This window comes from Giraffa tippelskirchi, chromosome 6 (assembly GCF_054371585.1).
Source record: "Giraffa tippelskirchi isolate mGirTip1 chromosome 6, T2T-mGirTip1v1.2.pri, whole genome shotgun sequence".
In the NCBI taxonomy this organism is placed as follows: Eukaryota; Metazoa; Chordata; class Mammalia; order Artiodactyla; family Giraffidae; genus Giraffa; species Giraffa tippelskirchi.
In genome coordinates, this window is record NC_137280.1 from 60,700,966 (window position 1) to 60,725,222 (window position 24,257).

The following is a 24,257-nucleotide window of genomic DNA, read 5'->3' on the forward strand; positions in this document are numbered from 1 at the left end:
GCAGGAGACGTAGGTTCAGTTTATGGTTCAGGAAGCATCCCCGGAGGAGGAAATGGCAACACACTCCAGTATTCTTGCCTGGGAAATCCCATGGACAGAGAACCTGGGCGGGCTACAGTCCATGGGGTTGCAAAAGAGTCGGACACCACTGAGCAACTAAACAACAAAAGCAACACAACACTCCTGACAGAGGCAGAGGCGTCTCCGCTTCGTCTTAACAGTGTTTCTGTCCTCACTTCACCTTTTTCTCCCTAGTTCCTGAAAACTCAACAACAAAGCCCTTTGGTTCCTGAAGGTTTTTTAAGCCCCGATCCTGATGCTGCCTTTTTCCTGCTGACCACTGTGATGAGGTTAGAATGACCAGGGCTGTGCAGAGTCCTAAGCTGAATATCACAGCCTGATGAGAAAGCTCTAGGAAGAGAAAGCTTGCCGGGGTGCCAAGAGGTCCAGAGGTGGGCTCTGTCCCCACATTTGGCTCAGTCTGGGTGGAGAGGGGGCCTGCAGCTGGAACAAGCCCTCCTCCTCCCAATTCCTTTCCACCAGCCAGTTTCTCCTGTGGTTATCTTAGGGGTTCTTGAGTATTGTTTTCCTCCCTCTGGGCAACTTGTCATTTCACCGTGATCCCCGCCTGCTGGGAAATCAGCTGTGGTTTCCTTTGGCCACTGGGATGTGAGTGGAAGTGCTGAGGATCACTTCCAGGTTTCTAAGCTCCTAGGTGCAGATTTTTCTTACCTCAAGATGGAGCCCCCTTCTACCAGCCCAGGTTACTAAGTGTCTACAAAGAGCAAGATATGCTTTCCCCACTGACCTGAAATGGATAAGTAGTTATGAGCAAGAAATAAACCTTTGCTATTCAAGCCTCTGAGACTTGGTGTGGTTTCTTACTGCACCATGATCCAGCCTAGCCTGACTGATACAATCTCGGGACCTGCTGATGTGAGGCTGGACCATTCCTTTATGTGGGACTGGACCCCCGAAGGCCCCCAGCCTTGGAGTCTAGTTCCAAGATGCCATTTCCACCATGGGACTAAGTGGGCTTTACACACCTGGCAAGGGAGTGGCTGAGAGCCAAAGCAAGTCCTTATCTAAGTTTCCAACTCTCCTAAACTCAGGCTTGCCCCAGCTTTAATTCTGCTCCAGGCAGGACTCACACCTACACCTGCCTTGGCAGGCCGTCTTGCTGGGGGCCATCCTGAGACGTGGGGAGTCTCTCCTACAGTGGGGAATTCAGCGACAGCAGTGGCCCACCCACCGCGTGTCAGATACCTTACAGCAACAGGCACAGAGTCCCAGACTCACATCTGTCCTGGAGAGCGCCAGAGTCAGCGGAGGGCAGCACCCGCGCGAACCACCATAGTGAAGAACCTGAGAGAATGGGAATTCCCTGGTGGTCCAGTGGTTAGGACTCTACATTCTCACTGCCAAGGGCCTGGGTGTGATCTCTGGTTGAGGAACTAAAATCCCACAAACTGTATGACACATTCAGAAAAAAAAATCAATAAAAATAAAATTAAATTAAAAAAAAGAACATGCAGCCTTCCTTGGTGGTCCAGGGGTTAAGAATCTGCCTGCCAATGCAATGCACAGGACACAGGTTTGATGCCTGGTCCAGGAAGATTCCACGTGCCGCAAGGCAACAACTGCTGAGCCTGCATGCCCTAATAGCCCAGGCTCCGCAACAAGGGAAACCACTGCAATGAGAAACCCGTGCACAGGAGAAGACCAAGTGCAGCCAAAAATACATTTAGAAAAGAACACGAGGGAATGAAAGAAATAGTATGATGGTAATGTTCATGTTGGGGGATAGAGTGGAAATGCGGTCCCCAAACCAGGGATCATATTACCCACCTGTAGGGCCATCAGCCAGGACTGACTGGGGTGTTGATTGGAATGATCACCTCTGCCCCCCAGGCCTCCTCCTTCTGGAAATGATCTGTGGTGTTCATTTGGTCCTCACCATATACTGACCTTTCACCTCCCTATTTGTACTGTTAGAAGCCAAGGGTATCTTTACAAGCCCCCCTGGGATGGTCCCAGACCCAGCGGATGCTGACTGGTCAAGGAAATTCAGTAGTCCTGAGAGGGTTGAACGTTTAGACACCCTAGGATGACTGTCACTGCCCCTCACCTTGACCACGGCTCCCTGCATCTACTCTGCTGGCCCTGCTTGCCTGGCCCAGAAGTGCCAGAGTCACATCTTCCCAGGCTATATTTCCTGGACTAAGTCCAAGAAGCTGTTGGACACGGAGAGACTGTCACTCACTTTCTCAGCTTCCTCCTGAAGAGCGTGTGTCAGAAAAACTGTTATTGGAGAATGTAAATATTGCAGCCATATGCACAAATATAAACGGCCTCCTTTTTCCTGGTTGTTTACTGTCTTTCCACTGAGACACACAAGCTGCCTCCCCAGGCACAACTAGATCACACCCAGATGCGCCATCCTTCATGCCTCTGCAGGGTGTGGTGAGCGAGGGTGTCCTCACAAGTGCTCCAAGCCGAGTGCACAGAGAAGCCCAGAGGGGGCGGCTGCAGTGTGAGGCTTCAGTGTATGCAAAGGGCCAAGGGCAAGCGCAGCCTGGAATTCAGTGCTCATCAGTGTGTTTGCCAAGCCTGCCTTCTTCCACGGCCCGCTCTCCGTGCCAGGCAAATTCACACAGACGCTTTCTAGGCTGGTGGGCTGGTGCGAGCATTTGGCTTTTGCTACATGTAACGGGAAGCCCTTCAGGATAACCGACTTTGCAACAGTGTGGATTCCCCAGGGTGCTGGAACATCTCAGTGTATTGAGTCCGCCTCCACCCTCCATGTTAGTGCTCGTATCTCCTAGGCCCAGAAAACACATACTGCACGAGTCACAAAGATTGTTTAACATGTGGAAAGTAAGGCCAGATCTGTCTGTTTAAAGCACAACCCTAAACCAGCCATTCTCCTGCTCGGAGACCTTCCATAGCTCAGTAATCCTCACAAGTCGTCAAGCTCCCTTCCAGGAGCTTATGATTGTCCATAATCAGATGCCGATTAACCCGCCCAGCCTCGTTTCTCCCACATCCCAACGCACCCACTAACCTGGACAACCAGGCTTCACGCTCTCTCATCCCTCGACTGAGAAACCATGCAGGCTTGGTACAAACCACCCCCTCACCAGGCCCAACTCAGATATTACCTCCTTCATGAAACTTCTTTGATAGTCCTCCCCCCTGCCCAGCCTCTGCACTGTCCCGTGCTCCCTCCAGAGCCTTATTTGTAACTTACATGGATGTCCTCTATTACGTCTACTAGAAATGGAAGCTCTTTGAAAGAGATAGAAGCATCTTATCTTTGATATCTCTTACAATGATGCTCTATCAAGGTTTTACAAAGGAGTGTCACTTACAAGTCCATGGGGTCACTAAGAGTCGGACACGACTGAGCGACTTCACTTTCACTTTTCCCTTTCATGCACTGGAGAAGGAAGTGGCAACCCACTCCAGTATTCTTGCCTGGAGAATCCCAGGGACGGCAGAGCCTGGTGGGCTGCCGTCTATGGGGTCGCACAGAGTCGGACACGACTGAAGCGACTTAGCGGCAGCAGCAGCAGCAGTCACTTACAAAAGAAATAGTGTTCTGAGACACAATGTCTTATTCTGAAACCAAGATTGAAAGGACCTAAGTGGCCCATACCAGGATTTGTTGGTTGCCTGCGTGCTCAGTTATGTCAGACTTTCAGTGACCCCCATAGACTTGGGCCCGCCAGGCTCCTCTGTCTATGGGATTCTTCAGGCAAGAAAACGGAGCAGGTTGCCATTTCCTTCTCCAGGGGATCTTCCCAATCCAGGGATCGAACTCATGTCTCATCAAAGCTTTCAGTGACCAAGTCACTCCGTGCCGAGGAGGGAGAAAGGAGGCAAAGGACAGTGAGCCCCAAGCAGATAAAAGCCTGTCCTGCTTGTCCGACCTCATTAGCAAAGTTGCCTGGTAGACACACTTTGATCAGGACAACAGGTCTGGAGCAGTCCCAGGCTGTCCCTCTTCAGAACCCTTGTTTCTGGAGCTTTGGATTCTTTCCTTTAATCCTCTCTGGTTTTTGCTTGTTTTTTATATGAAGACCTTGGAAAGTAGTGTATAAACTACTTTTATAGATGAAATTTCAAAAGCCCTAGAGCTGCTATTTAAAATGACTGCTTTTGTAAATAGTGGCCTTGGATTTGTTTCATAGATTTCTACCCTAGGTCTTCCTAAAATGAAGGACGTCTTTGTGGGAATGTGGTACCCCACAGGTAGGCGGGGCACCTGCAACGCTGGCAGTGGAGCTCTGGGGGAATGGGCTGTTGGCTCCCCAGGCTTCAGGCTATCTCTGCCAGGGCCTGGGGTACAGGAAGGCAGCACTGGGCAGAAAGTCAAGGTATGTCCGGGAAGCTGAGCTCCACCATGAAGCGCCAAACCAGAGACAGTTCCGGAGCCTATTCTCTGCGAGGAGGATTCACACAATGAATATTCAATGTCAACTCCATTAGATGGTTAGATAGCATTACCAACTCAATGGACATGAACTTGAGCAAACTCTGGAAGATAGTGAAGGACAGGGAAGCCTGGCATGCTGTCATCCATGGGGTTGCAAAGAGTTGGACATGACTTAGTGACTGAACGGCAAGCACCTTTGGGGAATAAAAAAAAGCGGTCGCTCTGACATTTAAAGGGGGAACCTGAGCAAGTCTGGACTCAGAATCATCTTGTCTGAGAGTGACCTTTGAGCTGGGATCTATAGGAAAGGCAAGTATATGGCAGGGTTGGAGGCTTGCAGATGGAGTGTTCCGACTAGAGGTAACTGGATGGCCATAGGGCTTGGGTGAAATCCACTTGCGGATTTCAAAGACACGAGAAAAAATCAGAGTGAGCTAGGGTGATGTGGGCTGGGGCCAGACAACATAGGGCCTCCCGGGCCTCAGGATTTGGGAAATGACTGAAGGATTCTGAGAGCAGTATTTTTACTAGATCCCTTTGGCTACAGTGTAAGATTGCAGGGGTGTAGGAGTATAAAAGACAAAGGACTCTCACCAGCTCAAATTTTGGGCCTGTGCCCCGAGCTACCCCTCATCCCCCCACCTTGGGAGAAAACACTGAAGACAGGCCTTTTGAGAGTCAAGAGAGGCAAGAACTGCCCTTGGTTCCCAACCCACCCATGGGGTGCAGACAGACACTTCAGTGCTTCACATCTGCTCACCTTCTGAGTGATTCGTTCATTAACAAGAGGGTGGGGTTAGAACGCAGGCCTGAGATTTCTCTTGAGCATAATCATTGCTCAATTAATTACCTTCACCATCTATGCTGGAAATAACCAAGATGACTTGTGTGTGATGACACCCAGTCTTCCTGGTGCCCTTTCGTGCCCTGCGTTACAGCTGGGGCATCAGGGTACAGGAGACTGGATTCTCATGTGTATGGACACGCCGCTGCCAGGAAAGGGAGGTGGGGCAGGAGTGAGGGTGTGGGCAGACCAGTCAGCTGTCCAGGACTGCGTCAACAGTGGGCCTGGGAGGACAGCCAGGGCTGCAAGCTAAAAGTTTGGGCAAAGTTAGAAGGGGACCAGGATGAGACAGGAAGCCCAGAGAAGCGAAGGGAGAAAGGCGCATTTCCAGGAGGCCCCAGATGAGCAGGAGTAAGTAGTTTTAGCTACAGAGACAGAAATGGACTGCATTTCCAAGCAGATTGCCTCAACACTGTCAGACCTTTGGGGTATTAACCTTTTGTGCAAACAAAGCAAGATGCTGGCCAATTAATTCTGTGATTCTTTTCCACAAACATGTGGCAAGAGGCCAGGTGTTCTGCCCTGGGGATACAAATATGAACAAGACAGTCCAAGTCCACAATTTTACAAAGCTTAAGTGTCTCATGGAAAACAGGCAGTGACAAGATAGCATCATAAAGGCCAAAATAGGGGTGAAAGAGCAGGGAAGGGGCATAGTGTGAAACTGACCACCTGGGAATCAAGACTTCTGGAAGCAGAAACCAGGTGGAGGCCTCTGAGCCCAATACAAACTAGCCACACGAAGGGGCGGGGATGGGGGGTGGGGGGCTGAGTTGCCAGCTTGCAAGACTAACAGTGACAAACAGAGCACATTCAAAGCTGGAGAGTGGGGACACATGAGAAACCCCTGGGAGCCCAAGGCTGTGTCATGAAGGGCTTGGCAACTACTTTCCCTTTGGGTTCTATCCTGCAGGCCACCCACAACTAGACTGTAAACTCCACAGTAACCAGTGTCTCCATGGCAACTACATAGTGGCTGTCCTATACAAGACGTCAGTAAGTGGTTGTTGACGACTCAAGGGAGGGGTAGAGGGGCAATGGGAAGGATCTGGACGGGGGTTGGTTCATTCTTTTTAATGGTTTCTCAAAATTGAAATGTCTGTTAATTATACAAAGTCCTTTGTTTCACATTAGAGATAAATGACTAAACCTGCAATTGCTAGTCATGTTCTCAGTCACTCATACTAAAAGAGTTTCAAACTAGAAACAAAACCAGACCTTTGTCTGTTTTGGGAAGGGGCCTGGGAAAGGGAGAAACGAACAGTGAAGTGGATGGGAGATACTGATGACCTCACCTTTTTGCCCAGGATTGGAATTCTCTTCCTTCTGCTGAGAAAAATAAAATCAAAAGCTGTATGGGACAATATCTGATGAAGTTTTGGTCTATCATTAAAATTTATTTCTCATAAGGGAGTTCTTCCATCCCAGATAATTCAAGCAAGCCTTTTCTATTTGAAGATGATGTTATGGACCAAGTATAATTTGTGTGGCTGAACAGAGAGGATAACCACCTGGGACAGAACTCCACGGGTCTCATGTTTCTATACAGCTTGTGAGCAATGCACTTACGGCCCTTCATTCCAGACTATCTTCTCAGAGATGCATGTAAAGCAAACAACCCTAAAAAGGACTGTCCTACCTTGGAGCACAGGGCAGGGCTGCTTACTGCTCGTTATAAAGGATCTGATTCTCCTAAGCTCAGGGTTCCGCTAACACACCTCACTGCATACACGCTCATTCATCTGGGCCCATATGTGTCACCTGCCTTGGGACTTGGAGGCAAAGGAATGGACACAAATAGGCTGAAGCTTATCCTGAGTCCCTCGGACTGCAAGGAAATCAACCCTGAATATTCACTGGAAGGACTGATGCTGAAGCCGAAGATCCAATACTTTGGCCACCTGATGTGAAGAACCGACTCATTGGAAAATTCCCTGATGCTGAGAAAGAATGAAGGAAGGAGGAGAAGGGGATGACAGAAGATGAGATGGTTGGATGGCATCACCGACTCAATGGACATGAATCTAAGCAAACTCTGGGAGATGGTGATGGACTGGAAAGCCTGGCATGCTGCAATCCATGGGGTCGCAAAGAGTCGGACACAACTGAGCAACGGAACAACAATAAATCCTGTTTCCTGCGCCACGAGTAATCAAGTCTTCTGCAGCCTCCATCACACTGGCAGGTTAATGTGCAGGCTTAGAGGTGTGGTAAATCTCAGCCTTCGACATATCCTTCCTGGAATGGTTTCCTATCACATTTCAGCATCCTTGGTCACTCATGATGAATTTACCAAAACAACATGGATACATACACTGCTAATACTCTGTTTTTAAGAGTATAAAATCTAAAAGTCTCTTTTATTAAAAAAAATTCTTTTAAATTGAAGCATGCTGCTGCTGCTAAGTCGCTTCAGTCGTGTCCGACTCTGTGCGACCCCATAGACGGCAGCTCACCAGGCTCCCCAGTCCCTGGGATTCTCCAGGCAAGAACGCTGGTGCTGCTGCTAAGTCGCTTTAGTCGTGTCCAACTCTGTGCGACCCCATAGATGGCAGCCCACCAGGCTCCTTCGTCCATGGGATTCTCCAGGCAAGAATACTGGAGTGGGTTGCCATTTCCTTCTCCAGTGCATGAAAGTGAAGTCGCTCAGTCGTGTCTGACTCTTCATGACCCCATGGACTGCAGCCTACCAGGCTCCTCTGTCCATGGGATTTTTCCAGGCAAGAGTACTGGAGTGGGCTGCCATTGCTTTCTCTGTAAATTGAAGCATAGTTGATTTATAATGTTATATTTGTTTATTTTTAATTTTTGGCCACACCTATGACATGTGGGACCTTAGCTGCCCCATCAGGGATTGAGCCTGCACCCCCTGCAATGGAAGGCAGAGTCTTTACCACCAGACTGCCAGGCAAGTTCCTAGAAGTCTCTTTAAACACTTTTCCAACAGATATCTTCTAAAGGGGCAGTAGGCCTCACACAAGTCAATGACAGAAATCTTAAAAAGAAAACAAAAAATCAAGAAACTGAACACAGTAGAAATTATCTGGGAGAGAAGCCATTTTTACAAAACATAGATGATTGTTTTTAATTCGGTATATTCCATGATTAGCAGAGGATTCTGTCTGAAGTAAACCAGAACATTTAACACAGTTCAAGATGTTTTTTGTTTTGTTTTTATAGGGACCACTAAGGCAAGATCTGTATCTCTGTGTGGAACTGATTTTCAAAGGGACAGAAGTGGTCTTTGATCTTTCTGAACCACTTGTCTTCAAACTCTTTCGCAGATGTGATCATCAAGGTAGTCAGGGCCGCGGGGCCAACACACTTGACCTCTGTGTGAAGCTCGTCTCTGATTTTTTCTGGGACGATATCTTCACCCATAACCTGCAATGGGGGGGGGGGGCGGGTAGGGGGAGATAAAACTTTCCCAATAATAGGTGCAGCAGACATGGAATGGAAGACCATGATAGTCATCAAGTGGAAAGGATTTTGCATAAAAGCAGAACTTTTTCAGTAGACAGGGGACAACTCTGACAATTCAACATACTGAAAAGATGTTTATTCAGAAGTAGCGATCCAAGACCACATGTGTAAATATCCTACTGCTACTCTCATATTTCCCTGAGTGAACACATCAGGGAGGCACAAACATGGCAGGAGTACCACTCAGGCCACTGGAAGTGCCGAGCTGACCTTCATATATCACAGAGCATCTTCAGAGGGCAAGAACGCAACCGTAAGGGGTTCTCCTCCTAACAGAAGAGCAGGCTTGGGCGGAACATAACTGCTGCTGTGCAGAGAGCACAGACCGCTTCTTATGAAGTTCTCCAGAGACGTCAAAGGCAGCAAGCAGCTGAGCAGCGAGTAGCTGAGACCGCCCTTTCCTGACCCAGAGAGACTCCATCCCTCCAGGATAGTCACCACAGCAACCCCAGAGAGCTACGAGCTCGCCAGCTTTCTGAAGGCGCAACACTGCCCCCTACTGGTGAGAACCAGGTCCAGATTCTGTGTGAGCTTCTCTTCGACAAGACACCCACAAAGCTACGTCTGCAGGAAGCTTGCATCTGAACCCACTATGCAATCAGACCACATTTGGTAAGGATGGTGAACATTTCCCACCGCAAACATTTCCCACCAATCATCATGAAAAGTCAGGGAGCCACTTGGCAGGGATGTGGTAGAGGGAACTAGTCACTTGGATCTGGACTAGATGATCTCTAGGTTTCCTACAAACCCTGAGGTCCTCTGTGTTCATGAATACTCAAATCATAATGGATTAGAAACCCACTCAAAGAATGGGTTCCACTGGCTTTAAATCTTCAAAGACTACTTACTGTTTGAGGCAAAGGCTGACAGGATGAGTAGCAACTGTCAGGATTTATTAAAGCATGGTAATTTCATCAATTCGAAGACAATTTCTGTTTTTCTATCTTGACATTTCTAAAAATCAAGTTGTATCTTATAACCACTGCTGTGTCATAGTATTAAAAGCATCTTATTTTTCTTTTAGTGGCACATCAACTAATGATGTATCTTAATAACTGATGATTGCTTGGACTCAATGAAACGTAGTATTTTAAAATCTGAGATATAACACCAAAAGTGTATTTCTTTTAACTAAAAAAAAAGAATGGAATGATAGCAATATTCAAACAATGCAATATTCCAAAAAGAGGGCTCAGCAGGTGCATAATTCACAGACAGAGGACTATTATTCCAATCCGTCACACGTGATGAAGAACATGAAGATGTTTAAGACATCTCCTAAGGATGCCTTACAGGGCTTCCTGGGTGGCTCACTGGTAAAGAAACTGCCTGCCAAGCAGGAGACACGGGTTTGATTCCTGGGTTGGGAAGATCCCCTGGAGAAGGAAACAGCAACCCACTCCAGTATTCTTGCCTGGGAAATCCCATAGACCAAAGAGCCTGGCGGGCTACAGTCCATGGGATCGCAAGAGTTGGATAACAACAACAAAGGATGTCTTACAAGGAACTTAAAATCTAGCTGAAAAGATAATCCCCTTATATTTAAAGGGACCCAAAGAGCTACCTATTTCAGCAATCACTCTATCAAGCTCAGAGGAGGGAGAAATTGCCACAGACCAGGACATTCAAGAAAAGGTTCCTGGAGGATGTGGGACCAAAGCTGGGTCTCTGATGGTGAGAATAGTAAGTAGATGGAGATGGGAAAACTCATGACAGGTGTGTTAGACATGGGAGATTAGTCCAATGGAAGCAAAAGGTTTGTGGAAGGAATGACCAGGCCCTAAGTCTGGGATTACTCTCAGGAAGGCCTCAGACATCATATCAAGCACCAAAACTAGACCTGACCTCTAAGGTAATGGTGACACATTGAATTTTAGTTATTAATGCAAGCAGGTAACATGGTCAAAGCCATGTTTTAAGATGAGCCCAACAGCACAGTTGAAGACAGATCTGCAGGGAGAGAGTGAGGAGCCAAGGCAAGAGGTCACTATGAGAGTCAGACGTGAGGCAATGGGACTAGAGTGTTGGCTGTGGGCCCTGCAGGAGGTGAGACTGGAGAGGAGAGGCCCACGGCGAGGGACGGTCAGGTCTGGGTGAAAGGAGAAAGACAGGTAGGATCGATGAAAGAAACTAAGTCTAGAACAAAGATACTGCTCTCTCTAGCTCCCCTCTGCTTCCTCTTAGCGAGTACTTACTGATGGCCAAGTCCACGCTGGGTGCTGACCAGAGACTGACTAAAGGTGGTTTTGCCAAGTAGCTTCGTTTTACATTTGTACTTGAAGTGACAGCAGATCAATAATCACCTTGGATTAATGACTCCAAAAGTCACTGATCTGAGATGGGAGACAAGTGATCCAAAGATGGGGCCAGAGACACAGACTGGAGGGTCCATCAACCCAGAGGTGAAAACAGGAACTACAAGCATGGTTATGACTTGTGTGGGAGAAAGAGACAGAAAAGAGAACCTGAGTGAAAGCTCAGGGAATGTCACTACTTAAGACACAGGGGAAACTAGCAGAGTCCCAAACAGCCGAGGAATGTTAAGGAATAAAGGAGAAAAAGAGATGAGTATTTTTAGCAGTTTAGCTGAACAGAAGCAAAAGGAAGAGGGAACAAAACATGAGTGGTCAATGGCGCTGAATGCTAAGAAAGATGGGAAGCAAAGGGGAAGGAAAAGCAGCCATAAACTCAGGAGAGATGGTCTATCTGCACGTGTCTGAGGGTCCAAGGGCATAAGCCCGTGGAAGGGGAAGGCAGAAAAAAGGCTCAAAGAGAACAGATGGGAGAGATGACCCCAGAAGAGGGAAAAGGGGTCCAGCTGAGAGCTTAGCCTGGGGAAAGAAGACAGGATAGACAGACCATCAGCAGTTCTTGAAAGAATGATGTTAGGAGGTATATGGATAAAGAGCTATTCTCCTGGGAAAAGTGCTTGAGCTGTCAAGTTTCAATTACATATTAAAAGGAATTAGCATGAATAACATAAACTTATAATCTCCAAATGCCATGTTAAAAAATTTCAAGAACTTTTTTTTTTTTTTTTTTAAATTTTTGACCACAAAGCAAGACATACGGGATCTTAGTTTCCCCAGCAGGGATCAAATCCAGGTCCCCAGCAGTGTGGAAGCTTGGAGTCTTAACCACTGGACCACCAGAGAAATCCTTATCAATTAGCATATTTTTTAAAAAGCTAATACCAGCTAAAAAAAATTGACATTTGAGTTTCTCTGCAACTGTTAAAGTAATAACAGGGTGGAGCAGAAAGAAAATGGACTTGAAGCTGGAGGGGTTCCCATTTAGTTCTGCCACTTAAAATCTGACCTTAGGCAAGTCACAGCCTCTGTGAGCCTCACCCCAGCTCTGTCCCTCCCACAGATTGTTATGAGGACAAATAGGGGGAAAGACAGACAAAAGAGCTGCCCAGATGTCAACATTCATTCCTTCAGCACTAACGATACAATTTACAATTACGGGCCTTTCTGATGTTCAAGCAGGCAGGTGCTAACAAGTGCGGACAAGTAAATGAGCTTGCTGCAGGACAGAGGAGGAAGAGGCCACTTTCAGCAGTTAAGTGATCAAAAGGCACGGGTAGAAGGGAGACAGAAGTCCTCTAGAAGATCCAATTTAGCCTTGTGTTTTTTTGGTTTTTTTAAAATGGTCTCAGAGCCAGGAAAAATATCTGTGATGCTTCATTTCACATAAACCCTGGGGGACACACTCACCTCTGCTATCAACAGCAAAGTGTCTTCTTTGAAGCTGAACCTTTTCATTTTATCTTCAATTTCCTGCTGAGTCCTTAAGTTCCTCTCCAAAGCAAACGATGTTTGCTGAGATTGGGCGAGCTGAAGCAAAAGCCTGAAAAACAGCAGGTCCCAGTCTGGAGGCACCCGAGAAGGACAAGGACACATTCACACACAGCACAGGCACTGGGCTGGAAACGAGTCCTCTAGGCTAAGGAGAAGGTCCTCACCTTCATCTGAATCCCTAAAGCTCTTTACTCTCAACGAATTGCACAACTTTACACTGGAGAACCATCTTTCCTAAAATTCATAGACCAAGCTTCCAAAGGAACCTTTAGAGAGCAAGACCTTGTGTAGAAGTCGGGTCACAAATGATTTCGAGTGAAGAGTACAAGCCTTCCCATCAGAGGCTCCTCCCCAGAAGTGCCAGGAGGAGTCCCTTTGAAGTCGGTGCTCTGTGACCCTACGGTCTCCCTGAAGCCACAGCAACCTGATTTAAAGGACTAATGAGGTTCTCCAGCACGCTTCAATTACTGGAAGCAGGGCCAAACTTTCAGTGACCCTCTGATGACCACTTTGCAATCAGCTCACCCCTAACCTCCCCATCATGGCCGTGCCCTGGTCCCCTCTCTTCTTCCTCCTGCTCTCCTCCCACAGCTCTTTCTCTTCACTGTTTTCTAAAACACTGAGTGTGCAGATTGTTCCAATTTCCCTCCGGCCTCACTGCTACACCCAGAAGCAGAGCTCTCCTGTTCACTCATTTCCTGCCTCCAGAAATGCACATACTACTCCAGGCACTGAGGGATATTGGTGAGCAAAACAGACAGGTTTCTGCCTCAAGCAGCGGAAGGAGAATGATCACAGGTAAATAAGCTCATCTCAGGCAGTGATGAAGGCCATGAAGCAAACACTCGAGACAGGATGGATGAGGCGTCTACCTCAGACAGGGCCGTGACGGAAGGATCTTCTGAGCCACCATTCATGCTAAGGCTCAGATAGTGAGGAAGCAGCCATAGGAACATGTGGGAGAAAGGGCTTAGACAGGGGAAGAGGGTCTGGCCACGAGAACTAGCTTGAAGTGTTTGAAAATCAGGAGGATATCTGTGACTGAAATACAGCCAGGAAGAAAACAAACTGGAGTGAAAGAGAGGGCCAGGGCCAACTCATGTTAAGTCCTCATGGACCATGGAAAGAAGCATAGAATTTACATCAGTGCAACGGGAAGCTGCTGGAGTTTTACAAAAGAACACGCGACCTGACTGGCCTTCACTCTGACTGTTCACATCACCTACTGGCCTCTGGAGACATTCACACACATGACTCCTTTATGTTCTTGCTTTCTCTCTTGTGCTCTTGAAATTACTGGACAATACTGCTTACCCTTGGCTCCCTCCACTTCATGTCCATTTACCCCTCCATCCTCTGCCGTCTGCTTGTCACCACTGCTACTTAAACCGCTTTCTCAGAGGCCATACGTGAGCTCTTGCCTTCAAAGCCTCTTCTCACTCCGTCTGATCGCTGATCCTTCCTGGAGCTCCTCTAGCTCTACCTCCCACTTCCTCACGGAAGACTCCAGCTGGACTTCCACCCTCGGCTGGTTCTGCTCTCCCACTGCTGTCCTGTCTCAGGGGAGGTACCACCATCCACCCTCACCCACAGGGCAAATTCTTCAGGGTTGTCTGATTTTCTTCTTCGGTAGTTTTCTGTGGAACTTGAGTGAAAAATCTCTTGTTTAAAACATCGCTTCCTCCTTTGTCAATGCTTGATACATTTAATTTTTCCCCCCTAATTTTAACATCTGCCAATCTTAATATCTTATCTTGAGTGATGGTATGAGCTGTATTCCTGAGCAAGCATAGTTCTGTTTTTAAACCTTACATACTAAAAGGGCACATTCAAAGGATCCCGTCAAGACCATGGGAAGAATCTCAGAAACATATCAGGTATCTAGCCTAGAATTTTTAGAAGCTTAAAATCAGAAAAAATATCTTTATTTCGACCTCAGCACCATGTGTGTTTCATCCACTCTCAGCTTACCTAGTTCGTGTAAAAGAGGCACAGGCTTTCATCTCAGTTTCTAGCAACACTGCTGCTCTCTCTTCTGTCATACAGTTTTGAACATTTTTAAGAGCTTTCTCATTCTTTTGCTTATTACCACTGCTTACTTCCACAGAGCACTCAGGCAAAGTTTCAGGGAAACACAAAAGATAGTCTTTTCCCGAGTGGGGAAAGGAGGATTTGATAGCCGTGTCGCTTGAGGTGAAACTGTTCTCTTTCTGAGATGACGCAAGCGATGCTGAGAGTGCTGGCCCCTGGTTCAGGTAAGCCTCTCCCAATTTGCCCCAGTTCCAAGGATTAAAGGGATGCAAAGAAATCAGTTTCTGTAGGCAGAAAATGGTTTTCTCCAAGTTCTGTAAACTGGAACAAATAGTAAACTGGAGGTAGAGTACAGTGGCTAAATGGTCTGTGTTAGTTGCTTTATTTTCCTAAGGAGAAAAAACAAAGGTTAAAACGTTTAAACTACAGAATGTTTCCCATATAAAAATAAAGATGCCTAAAAATCTAAGTTGTGCATGTCCTAAATCACAAGTATCTTTCATTAGCCACACAAGTAGAGCAAACTAAACGTTTCTCAATAGATCTCATTTTGAAACCATAAACCTAGAGAAATATACCTGTGTGTTCAGTCGCCTCCGACTCTCTGTGACCCCCTGATCCCGTCAGGCTCCTCAAGATACTCTATCCAACAAAACATCACCAGTCATTCCCAAACCCCCTAATGTCACAGCAGTAACATAATCCAGGTGATAGTGGTTTGGCAAAGCTCAGTACCAAAAACTTCTATGTCAGTTTATTTTCAATTGTGCATTATAATCTTGACTGTCTTCAGCTAGACATCTGAAAGAACCAAGCCAACTTTTTTATACCCTGGACTAATGGTTCCATTTTAATATTCCAGGCTTTCTAAAAATCCAAATGGCAATTTCCTTGAGGATTCAAATGGACTCTATTTCCAAATTCTACTTGGCTTAGACATCTTAAACAGGATGGCCCTGAAGCTCTCAGTGTTTCATGATGCATCGTAATTGAATCCAAATGCCTTTTCTGGTAACCATTACCAAGACCAGTTATTCTTGGCCAGAGGGGGTTGCTTGGTTTCCTTCTGATCAGAAAATCCTTTTCAAGTCTACTTAACCAGAGGCACTGCCTCTTACCTAACTTGCCATATGGCAAAAGCCCTGTGGGTGAGGGCTTCTTTATTTAAGTCAAAGTCTGCAGAGATTCAGTTGATTTTAAGTCTAAGGAAAATCTGGCCTACTAGTATCTGGATCAAGCTCCTGCACAGAACGGAGCGAGAAATAAAAGTAGAACCACCCAGCATGCAGCCAGAAGAAACTGGCAGGTCAGGGAGTGAAAGCTTGGGAAGGACTCTAAATACCCACACGCTGAGTGAAAAGAAAGGAAATCAAGCCCCATGTAACCCGTTAGGTCATACCGTACCTTCAGACAGAACTGATCTGGTTCTACTATTACTATCGTTCAGTATTCTGTCTTTCCCCACAGACTATTAAGTTCCAAAAGAGTTTTTTGTTCAATGCTGAATTCCCAGTACAGAGCACAGCACCTCAGACATAGCAGATGTCTAATAACTGTTGAGAAATACATCTTCATGTTTCTTATTTATAATAAGAAGAGCAACATGTATAGACTGTCTACAGGAAATGCAACCTTTCCTCTACAACCAGTCCACAGTGCTCTATACTGTTTAAAAACATTTCCAGGGACTTCTCTGGTGGTCTAGTGGATAAGACTTCACCTTCCAATGCAGGAGGAAGAGGTTCAATCCCCGGTCAGGGAGCTAAGATCCTACATCCCTTGTAGCCAAAAAAACCAAAACATAAAACAGAAGTTAATACTGTAACAAATTCAATAAAGACTTTTAAATAAATAAATACAAATAAAAACATGCTCACATTGAGAAAGCAAGTGTGTGCTGGGGTCTGTAGCATACAAACCATGATTCTGCTGCACCGATTCTGGGTGGCCTAACTAGTGAAGAGAAGGAAGTGGCAACCCACTCCCGTCTTTTTGCCTGGAAGATCCCATGAGCAGAGAAGCCTGGTGGGCTACAGTCCACAGGGTCACAAGGAGTCGGCATGACTGAGCACAGTTAATAAAGAAGTCTCTGGAAATTAAATTCCATTTAAATGAGTTTGTGTGATTTTTCCCAGAATATTGCCAAGTCCTGTAACGCAATGATGATGATGATCGCTAACATTTACAGAATGCTCACCATATGCCAGATACTACTCTAACTCCTTTATTCATGACAATCCTTTAAAATAGACTATCACTATTCCCATTTTAGAGATGAGGCAACCGAGTCATAACAGAGAAGTTAGATAAGCTTCCTGCTGTCACACAGCTACTAGTTAGCAGAGCTACAGCAGATCCTGCTAGAAGTCACAGAATAAAGGTACTTCAGAAGAGCTGATGCGTGTTAGTGGGCTTAGGAGTCTCCCATTAGTCACTAGGTGAGTGATGTAAATGCAGGGTATGGACAGGGTTCTCTCCTTGGCACTGAACCCAGAACTGGGTACATGGTAGGACTGAAATGTTTGTGAAGTGACAAATGGGAAAAAAGAAAAAGTCATTAACTGTCAAAAAGCAGTTTCCTTATCACAATTTATCACATGAGCCTATCAGTGACTATAAGATACTTAAATTAAGAAATAAGTTCTATTACAAATTTTATTCAAAAATCATTAAGAAGAGAGATGAATAAATTTCAGTAGAAGTTGTGAGCATGAAATGTTCATGTCATGCTGGGCACTCTAGGACTTGCTGTCTGTTTTGTTCAATGCTGACCTGTTCCCTACAGAGTGTGAGGGGACAGTAACTGTTGGAACAAAACCCAGAAACAAGCCAGAGCAAATAAAAAAAAAAAAAAGAGGGTCTACAAGAAGGGAAAAACTTTTAAAATGAAAACAAAACACAGGGTATCAGGAAATGAGAAAACCATGCAAATAGGCAGGGTTCACTGAGATCATGTGAGGAGATCTCACCCCAAAGCAAGGGGGTGAGACTTACTAGCCTCTGGTGCCATTTCCTTCCTAATACACCTGCCTGTCCGGGTGCCCAGGAGCCCAGGGAGCAGTCCTCCAAGGCCTGACAGAGGAGCTGATGGGCTTCTGACTGGTCCCTCCTCCTGCCTGGATCTCGAGCTCCAGATGGCATCTGCTGATTGGCAACACATTTTCCTCTGAGCCACAGAAACAGACTCACTAAGCTAGAAGGAACCAGAGACAGTCCAGCCTTGATATTACTCTAGCTGCCTTCAGTGGTACTCAGGGGAAGACAAAGCACAACAGTGACATCAGGAGATGAGAGGGAGAGAGAGGTATTGGTAGAGCCGAGCCGTAATAAAGGACGGGTGACTGATGTCTAGAAAAAGCAACCGAAAGAACCCAAGTTGCTGTTACTTTGCAGACCAGGGAGGTTGAACACTGTTAAAACCCACCAAGTTCACTGTGTTCATGCCATGTGCTTCCTTAACAGGGTAATCTTATCTTCTGGTTTTAAGAATTAACCCATAATTAGTAGAGGGGAGAAAAGAAAAGAACAAAACACAGCTGTTTTCCATGTTCTGAAGAACATTACTGCCAAGGTTTCCTCTCATGGCAAGAGGCTGAGGTCCTATGCAGTGAAACCCAGGCAAGTAAATTTAAGAATTTCTCTTAGTTAATGAGATAGAGGAGGACAATTCAATTGCATGCATACTTTAGGCTGACCTCTGGCCAACAAGACTCGAAGGATTCAAGATCAGTGCCTTGGTGCCTCATTAAGTCCCTCTAAGGAAGAAAACTGGTCATTTATAAACTAGGACTGGTCGACTCAAGTTCACTCCTATATAAAATTTACACAAAAAACCTACAGATGCTTTAATCTGAAAATAAAAATAAGCAGAATCTAGCAGTGCTCTTTTTTATTGCTTAAAAAAATTCTGCAGACTCCATCAAGAATAAAAAGGGTTAAGCATGGCTTAGTATGATATTTATTCAATTTTTGGCAGCCTTTTTTTTCCTGTTTATAAAAGTAAAACATATTCATTGTAGAAACTTCAGAAAATAAAAATCTAAACAACAAAACACCTACAGAAGAAAACAGATCATTGGTAATTTACTGAGTATTTATTTACTCCTAACAAGAGTAAAACCTTTGTAAGTAAGGTTTTCAGGCAATGAAAAATTTTGAGCATAATATAGGAAAAAATATTACAAGGAAATGATTATGTCTAGAGCTCCAAACTGTTCATCATAATAAAGTTCTTCCACCACTGACAATTTCCTTCTGCTTATCCAAACCCACAGATTTTGCTGCCAGCAAGAAGTTTTTTGTCTTTTTTTTTTTTTTTTTAGAAAATAAACCATTCAGTCATCCTAGGAAAGCAAATGGAAACGGGCACAGACACCACTCACCAAGTTTGTGGCAATCTCCAGCGCTTCCTTGTGTCTTCCTAGGTGAACAAGGCATCGAGCCTGGCCTTCCTGGACATCTCTTTTCATGGCAAAATTTGTAGACGGCAGTTTTTCTGAGATACTGGAATACTCTTGCAGTGCTTGCTGGCAAATTATTAAATAAAGGCAAATGAAGGGAAGGGATGAAGAGAAAGGCAGAAAACACAATAGGAAAAAAGAAGTCAGTCATGGGGGTGATGTGTTTCCTAGGCAGTAGGTAATGTTATAACTGACCCTACAATGAACTAAAGGAAGACTTGAGGATTTCAGTCAGTACTAGTTTTCTAAGAGGTAGAGAAGAACTGTGGAGAAGACAATGGCAACCCACTCCAGTACTCTCGCCTGGAAAATCTCATGGATGGAGGAGCCTGGTAGGCTGCAGTCCATGGGGTCTTGAAGAGTAGGACACGACTGAGCGACTTCACTTTTACTTTTCACTTTCATGCAATGGAGAAGGAAATGGCAACCCACTCCAGTGTTCTTGCCTGGAGAATCCCAGGGACGGTGGGGCCTGGTGGGTTGCCGTCTATGGGGTCGCACAGAGTCAGACACGACTGAAGCAACTTAGCAGCAGCAGAGAAGAAATGGCTGGAGAATATAACTAAAACATTCTGGAGCCCAAAAGACCAGAATGTGACTCCCGGTTTTGCCACTAACTTGCTGTAGAACCTTTTCTCATGAGCAAAATAACAACAGGATCCTTGTGAAGATGACATGAAGTCGATATAAAAAGCAAGCTGATAGCCAGTTGTTAGTTCTTTTCCCCACTTCTTTTTTAAAACACATTTTGGGGTGCCTTGCTCCTGTGGCCCCACGAGATAGCCAAGCTAGAGGCTTCTGCATACTGAGGAGATAAAGAATCTACAAGGATCCAAATAAGCTCTCTATACTGGAGTGACAGGAAACAAAACAAAGCATACAGAGCCATGTGGAGAAGGCCAGAAGCTTGGGATTCTAAGAATACAAACACATCTCACAAAAGATTAAATTCATCTTCAAAAGTAACACACTCATAACTTATTATAGGACACTGTTATTTAAATATGCTGCAGCGGACAGAACAAGACAACATTTCAAGTGGCACAATCTTCTATATGTTAAATTCTACCTGATACTCTTGCCGTCTGTAGGCCAGGTCCCCTTTGAACTTCTGGACAGTCAGAGCTTCAACATCATCGCTGCTCCCTGTTTCTTCATAAAACCACTAGAAATTGTGAAAACAGCATATTATAGAGAAGGAGGTTATGCTTTTCCACCCCATGTACAGGCGTGCTAAGTCACTTCAGTCGTGTCTGACTCTGTGTGACCCCACGGACTACAGTCCTCCAGGCTCCTCTGTCCACGGGATTCTCCAGGCAAGAATATGGGAGTGGGTTGCCATGCCCTTCTCCAGGGATCGTCCCAAGTCAAAGATTGAACCCACATCTCTTGTGTCTCCTGCATTGTAAGTTTGGTTCTTTACCACTAGCACCACCCGAGAAGCCCTTTCCACGCTAGACTCAGGAGCAATTTCCCATATATAACTGATTAAACCTCAGAAAAGACATACTTCTCCAGGATAAGACTCAGGAAAACATCTGACAAGGAAGAATGACGAGTTTTTTGTTTTTTGCTGCGCTGGGTCTTCATTGCAGCATGTGGGCTCAGCAGTTGTAGCTGGCAGGCCTGGTTGCCCTGCAGCATGTGGGATCTTAGTTTCCAGACCAGGGGTCGAACTCACGTCTTTTGCATTGCAAGGCAGATTCTTAACCACTGGACCACCAGGGAAGTCCCAAGAATGACAATTTTAATGGTGACTCAGTTTTTATGAAAATTATCACCAGTAATAAATATACCAATAATATGATACCTCAACTAAACAAGCATGAAAGTATTTAGTTTCCATAGCATTTCCAATTTGCGGCTGTAGGGCCTGGGAACCTACATTTAACTAGCACAGTTCACAGTGGTTCTTTAGACTGAGATATGTTTTCCTGCAGAGAAATTCTTAGGGTGAATGGAACTGGGATTGACAACTCTTTACAGAGATGACACAGGAAAGAACTGTCATTATAGTGCTATTATGAAAGTGTAAAAGCCAAAAGTAGAATCCAAGCAAAGACAAGAAAAGAAATTAAGGCTGAAAAGAGGCTTCCATGCAATCAAATGCCAACATGCTGTAGGAGAAAAGTTTCAGGAAAAGCCCATCTGGAATATTTTATTCACTTTTCTACTGCTTTAAACCCTATGGATAGAAAGAAAAGCGAAACTGAGATTTTTTTTTTATTATTGCATAAAGAATGTTAAGATGAGAAAACAGGGATGACGAAAAGCACTCCGTGTGCCAGTTTTCCAGCTCCAAAGAAGTATCTTGTCCTCTCTTTTACTCACAGTAAAACACACTGAAGTTGAACGAAGTCTGTCCCCAGTTAAATATTATTATTAACTCAAAAGTAACTGCATCTGTGATGGTTCTACCATGGTATCAAACTTTCTTGGTTCTATTTCTAAGAGAGATGCCTAGGTATCACAGCCACCCTGTTATCTTAGCAATATACTTCCCTCCTTAGCCTGATCCCCCACAGTGGAGAAAGCTAGCAACCACTGATTTTCTGTCCTCCCTGAAGCAGTGTGTAACCTAATAACAGTCTATACACTGAAGTCATAATTTTCTTTTGCACTTTACTTCTCCCCAGTTCCCAAGTTCTTGAACAACAGCTGCATTACTGCAAACCTCCATCCAATAGTCATCATTCTACTGGGAAATGATCAGGCAAAATTGGCTTTCAAATGCAACAGCTCAGACAAGCATGGCTTCAAACACTCCATTCTGATAAGAAAAGGAAGGAAAAGCTGTGAACAAGGGTGAAAACTAAGACATAAGGTACTGTTAAGACAAACACCTGGTTCCACACCGAGTAGTAAGGGAAAACAAATCTAACTCAAACTCCTAGTTTTACACTTGGGAAAACCAACAGGACTCGAATGAAGCCTGAATTCATTTCTTGAATGAGGCCTGAATGGTAACTCTGAATTTATGAGAGTTACCATTTGCCAAATAAATAAATTCTAGACAAGTGATTTGGGGGATTTTACTCTGTAAGTAAACAGCACATCACACCTGGCAAAGTATTATCTCATTGCACTCTCACAATAACCCTGTGAGTCAACAAACATTATTTTATTTTTTTCTCAAATGATGAATAAGGAACTGACACTCTGAAATACAACTCATAAAGTCAATGCTGGAATCCAAGCGTCCTATCTCACAATTGTGGCTTTTTAATGTGGTACCACAGGATTTCAAAAGTCCATTTCCTGGTTTTAGTATACAGAACCAAGTAGGCCACTCTGAAAGACTGCATGTAGCAAGGAGAAAACTTAAGTGAAATAAAACAAAAATACAATCCAATCCAGTCATTCCAGAGTGCCTGACATCTGTTAAGTACAAGGGTTTCAAGGAAAAAGACAATATATGTAAACAAACCTAGCCCAGTTCCTGGAACGCTATTTGATAAAAAGGAATTATTATTGGTGAGATGAGATTTACAGACTAGAAAAAATCCAAGTTAATACTCTACGTACGCAAACATTCAGAGTTCCTACTATGAACAAAAACTGGTAGGCAGTGTGGAGAACATAAGGTTAAGCACGCAGGATCCTGTGATCATTCAGCATTCTGGGTCTAAGAGCTTTATGAGATACTGACAACTGCGTTAATAGGTAAACGAGGGGAAAGGAGTCAAAGACAAAAATAATGTGGTTGGAAGGGGAAGATAGAAGGCGGCATTTAAGGTGCGCCTTGAGAAATGGATCTAATTGAATGATTTTGACCACCTGCGCGGGGTTAACGTGGGCAAGGGGAACTCAGTGAACAAGGACAGGCCCAGTTCGGAGAGCAGACAACACTGAGGTCTGAAAAGTGGGCGGTGGCTGGGGGCCCTGACTGTACGGCTGCAAAAGCAACGAAAGTCCATGGAAGGTACTACAGATTACAGAGCAGGGGCGTGAGGCCAGCGAGCCTCGGGGAGACCGGCCAACACCAGGTGTGACGTGATGGCCGACTGCGCGGGGATTCCCTCGGGGGCAGAGGATGTCGGGCTTAGCCGGTGCGGCTCGTGGGTGGAGGGATGGCAGGGAGGACCAGGTGACCGTAGGGCGGCCAGAGAATCTGGGTTCGGGGGACAGGCTACATGGGCGTAGGGCCTCGAAGCGCTGTCGGGCCGGGGCCGCCAGGCCCGGAGGCTGCGGTGAGGCCGACAGGCCCCGCTCTCTCACCTGCGGCTCGCATTGTTTGGCGCGGTACGACTCGGGTGGTTCTGGCCGCCGCTCCCGCCTCTCCTCGAACACCGAGTCCTCGAACTCACCGCCAAGCAGCCAGCATCCCGTTTCCATTGCGCGCCCCACACTGGCGCATCGAGAGGAGGCGGTGCCTAGAGCGGAAGGGGCCGTCAAGATCCGGCGCGCGGCATGCTGGGACTTGTAGTCTTGGGGCAGAGGCCAGAGAGGGACTTGGCCCACAGCAAGTTTCAAGTTGTTGAGCTGAGATTTTATCTAATTCACAAGGCAAGGACAGAACTTAACTTCTCCGTCTCTGGAGATGGACAGAGAGATCCTTACGTGCACGCATCAAAAAGCACTGGCCTCAGCGTAGCTGTTCAAAACCAATTTTTCACTGTTGATAGTATTCTTGGCACTGTGCTAAGCTTTTTTTTTTTTTTCGTTTTACTGTACCTTTTCTAACAACTTTTGAAAGACACAATGATTCTCATTTTTCAAATGAAAAACTGGGGCCTTCAGTTCAGTTGCTCAGTCGTGTCTGACTCTTTGCGACCCCATGAATCGCAGCACGCCAGGCCTCCCTGTCCATCACCCAAACCCATGTCCATCGAGTTGGTGATGCCACCCAGCCATCTCATCCTCTGTCATCCCCTTCTCCTCCTACCCCCAATCCTTCCCAGCATTAGGGTCTTTTCCAATGAGTCAACTCTTCGCATCGGGTGGCCAAAGTATTGGAGTTTCAGCTTCAACATCAGTCCTTCCAATGAACACCCAGGACTGATCTCCTTTAGGATGGACTGGTTGGATCTTCTTGCAGTCCAAGGGACTCTCAAGAGTCTTTTCCAACACCACAGTTCAAAAACATCAATTCTTCGGTGCTCAGCTTTCTTCACCGTCCAACTCTCACATCCATACAAAACTACTGGAAAAACCATAGCCTTGACTAGACGGACTTTTGTTGGCAAAGTAATGTC

General features: G+C 45.7%; 1 protein-coding gene across 4 annotated transcripts; it reads right to left on the reverse strand.

Annotated features, from left to right (window-relative positions):
- Window positions 1-6,341: 6,341 nt before the first annotated feature.
- Window positions 6,342-23,420, reverse strand: C6H8orf76 (chromosome 6 C8orf76 homolog). 4 transcript variants are annotated; one of them, XM_081498926.1, is made up of 6 exons: window positions 23,281-23,420; window positions 20,132-20,227; window positions 18,985-19,128; window positions 14,543-14,991; window positions 12,488-12,620; window positions 6,342-6,611 (listed from the first exon to the last, which is right to left on the reverse strand). In XM_081498926.1, the coding sequence occupies exons 1-6, from the start codon at window positions 23,395-23,397 to the stop codon at window positions 6,483-6,485; spliced, it is 1,068 nt and encodes a 355-aa protein (XP_081355052.1). In that variant the 5' UTR covers window positions 23,398-23,420; the 3' UTR covers window positions 6,342-6,482. The 4 variants fall into 4 exon arrangements, with proteins under 4 accessions (XP_081355052.1, XP_081355050.1, XP_081355053.1 ...); XM_081498924.1 differs by lacking the exon at window positions 6,342-6,611 and adding an exon at window positions 8,341-8,666; XM_081498927.1 differs by lacking the exon at window positions 6,342-6,611 and adding an exon at window positions 8,341-9,722.
- Window positions 23,421-24,257: the final 837 nt, after the last annotated feature.

Bases quoted from the DNA above. Each gene is read 5' to 3' on its own strand.
- C6H8orf76 (XM_081498924.1), bottom strand. From the start codon at position 23,397: ATGGAAACGGGATGCTGGCTGCTTGGCGGTGAGTTCGAGGACTCGGTG. The intron at 19,129-20,131 runs GTAGAATTTAAC...ATAATTTGCCAG, and splicing joins ACAGACGGCAAGAGTATCAG to CAAGCACTGCAAGAGTATTC. The intron at 8,667-12,487 runs GTGAGTGTGTCC...CCCCCATTGCAG, and splicing joins CTTTGCTGTTGATAGCAGAG to GTTATGGGTGAAGATATCGT.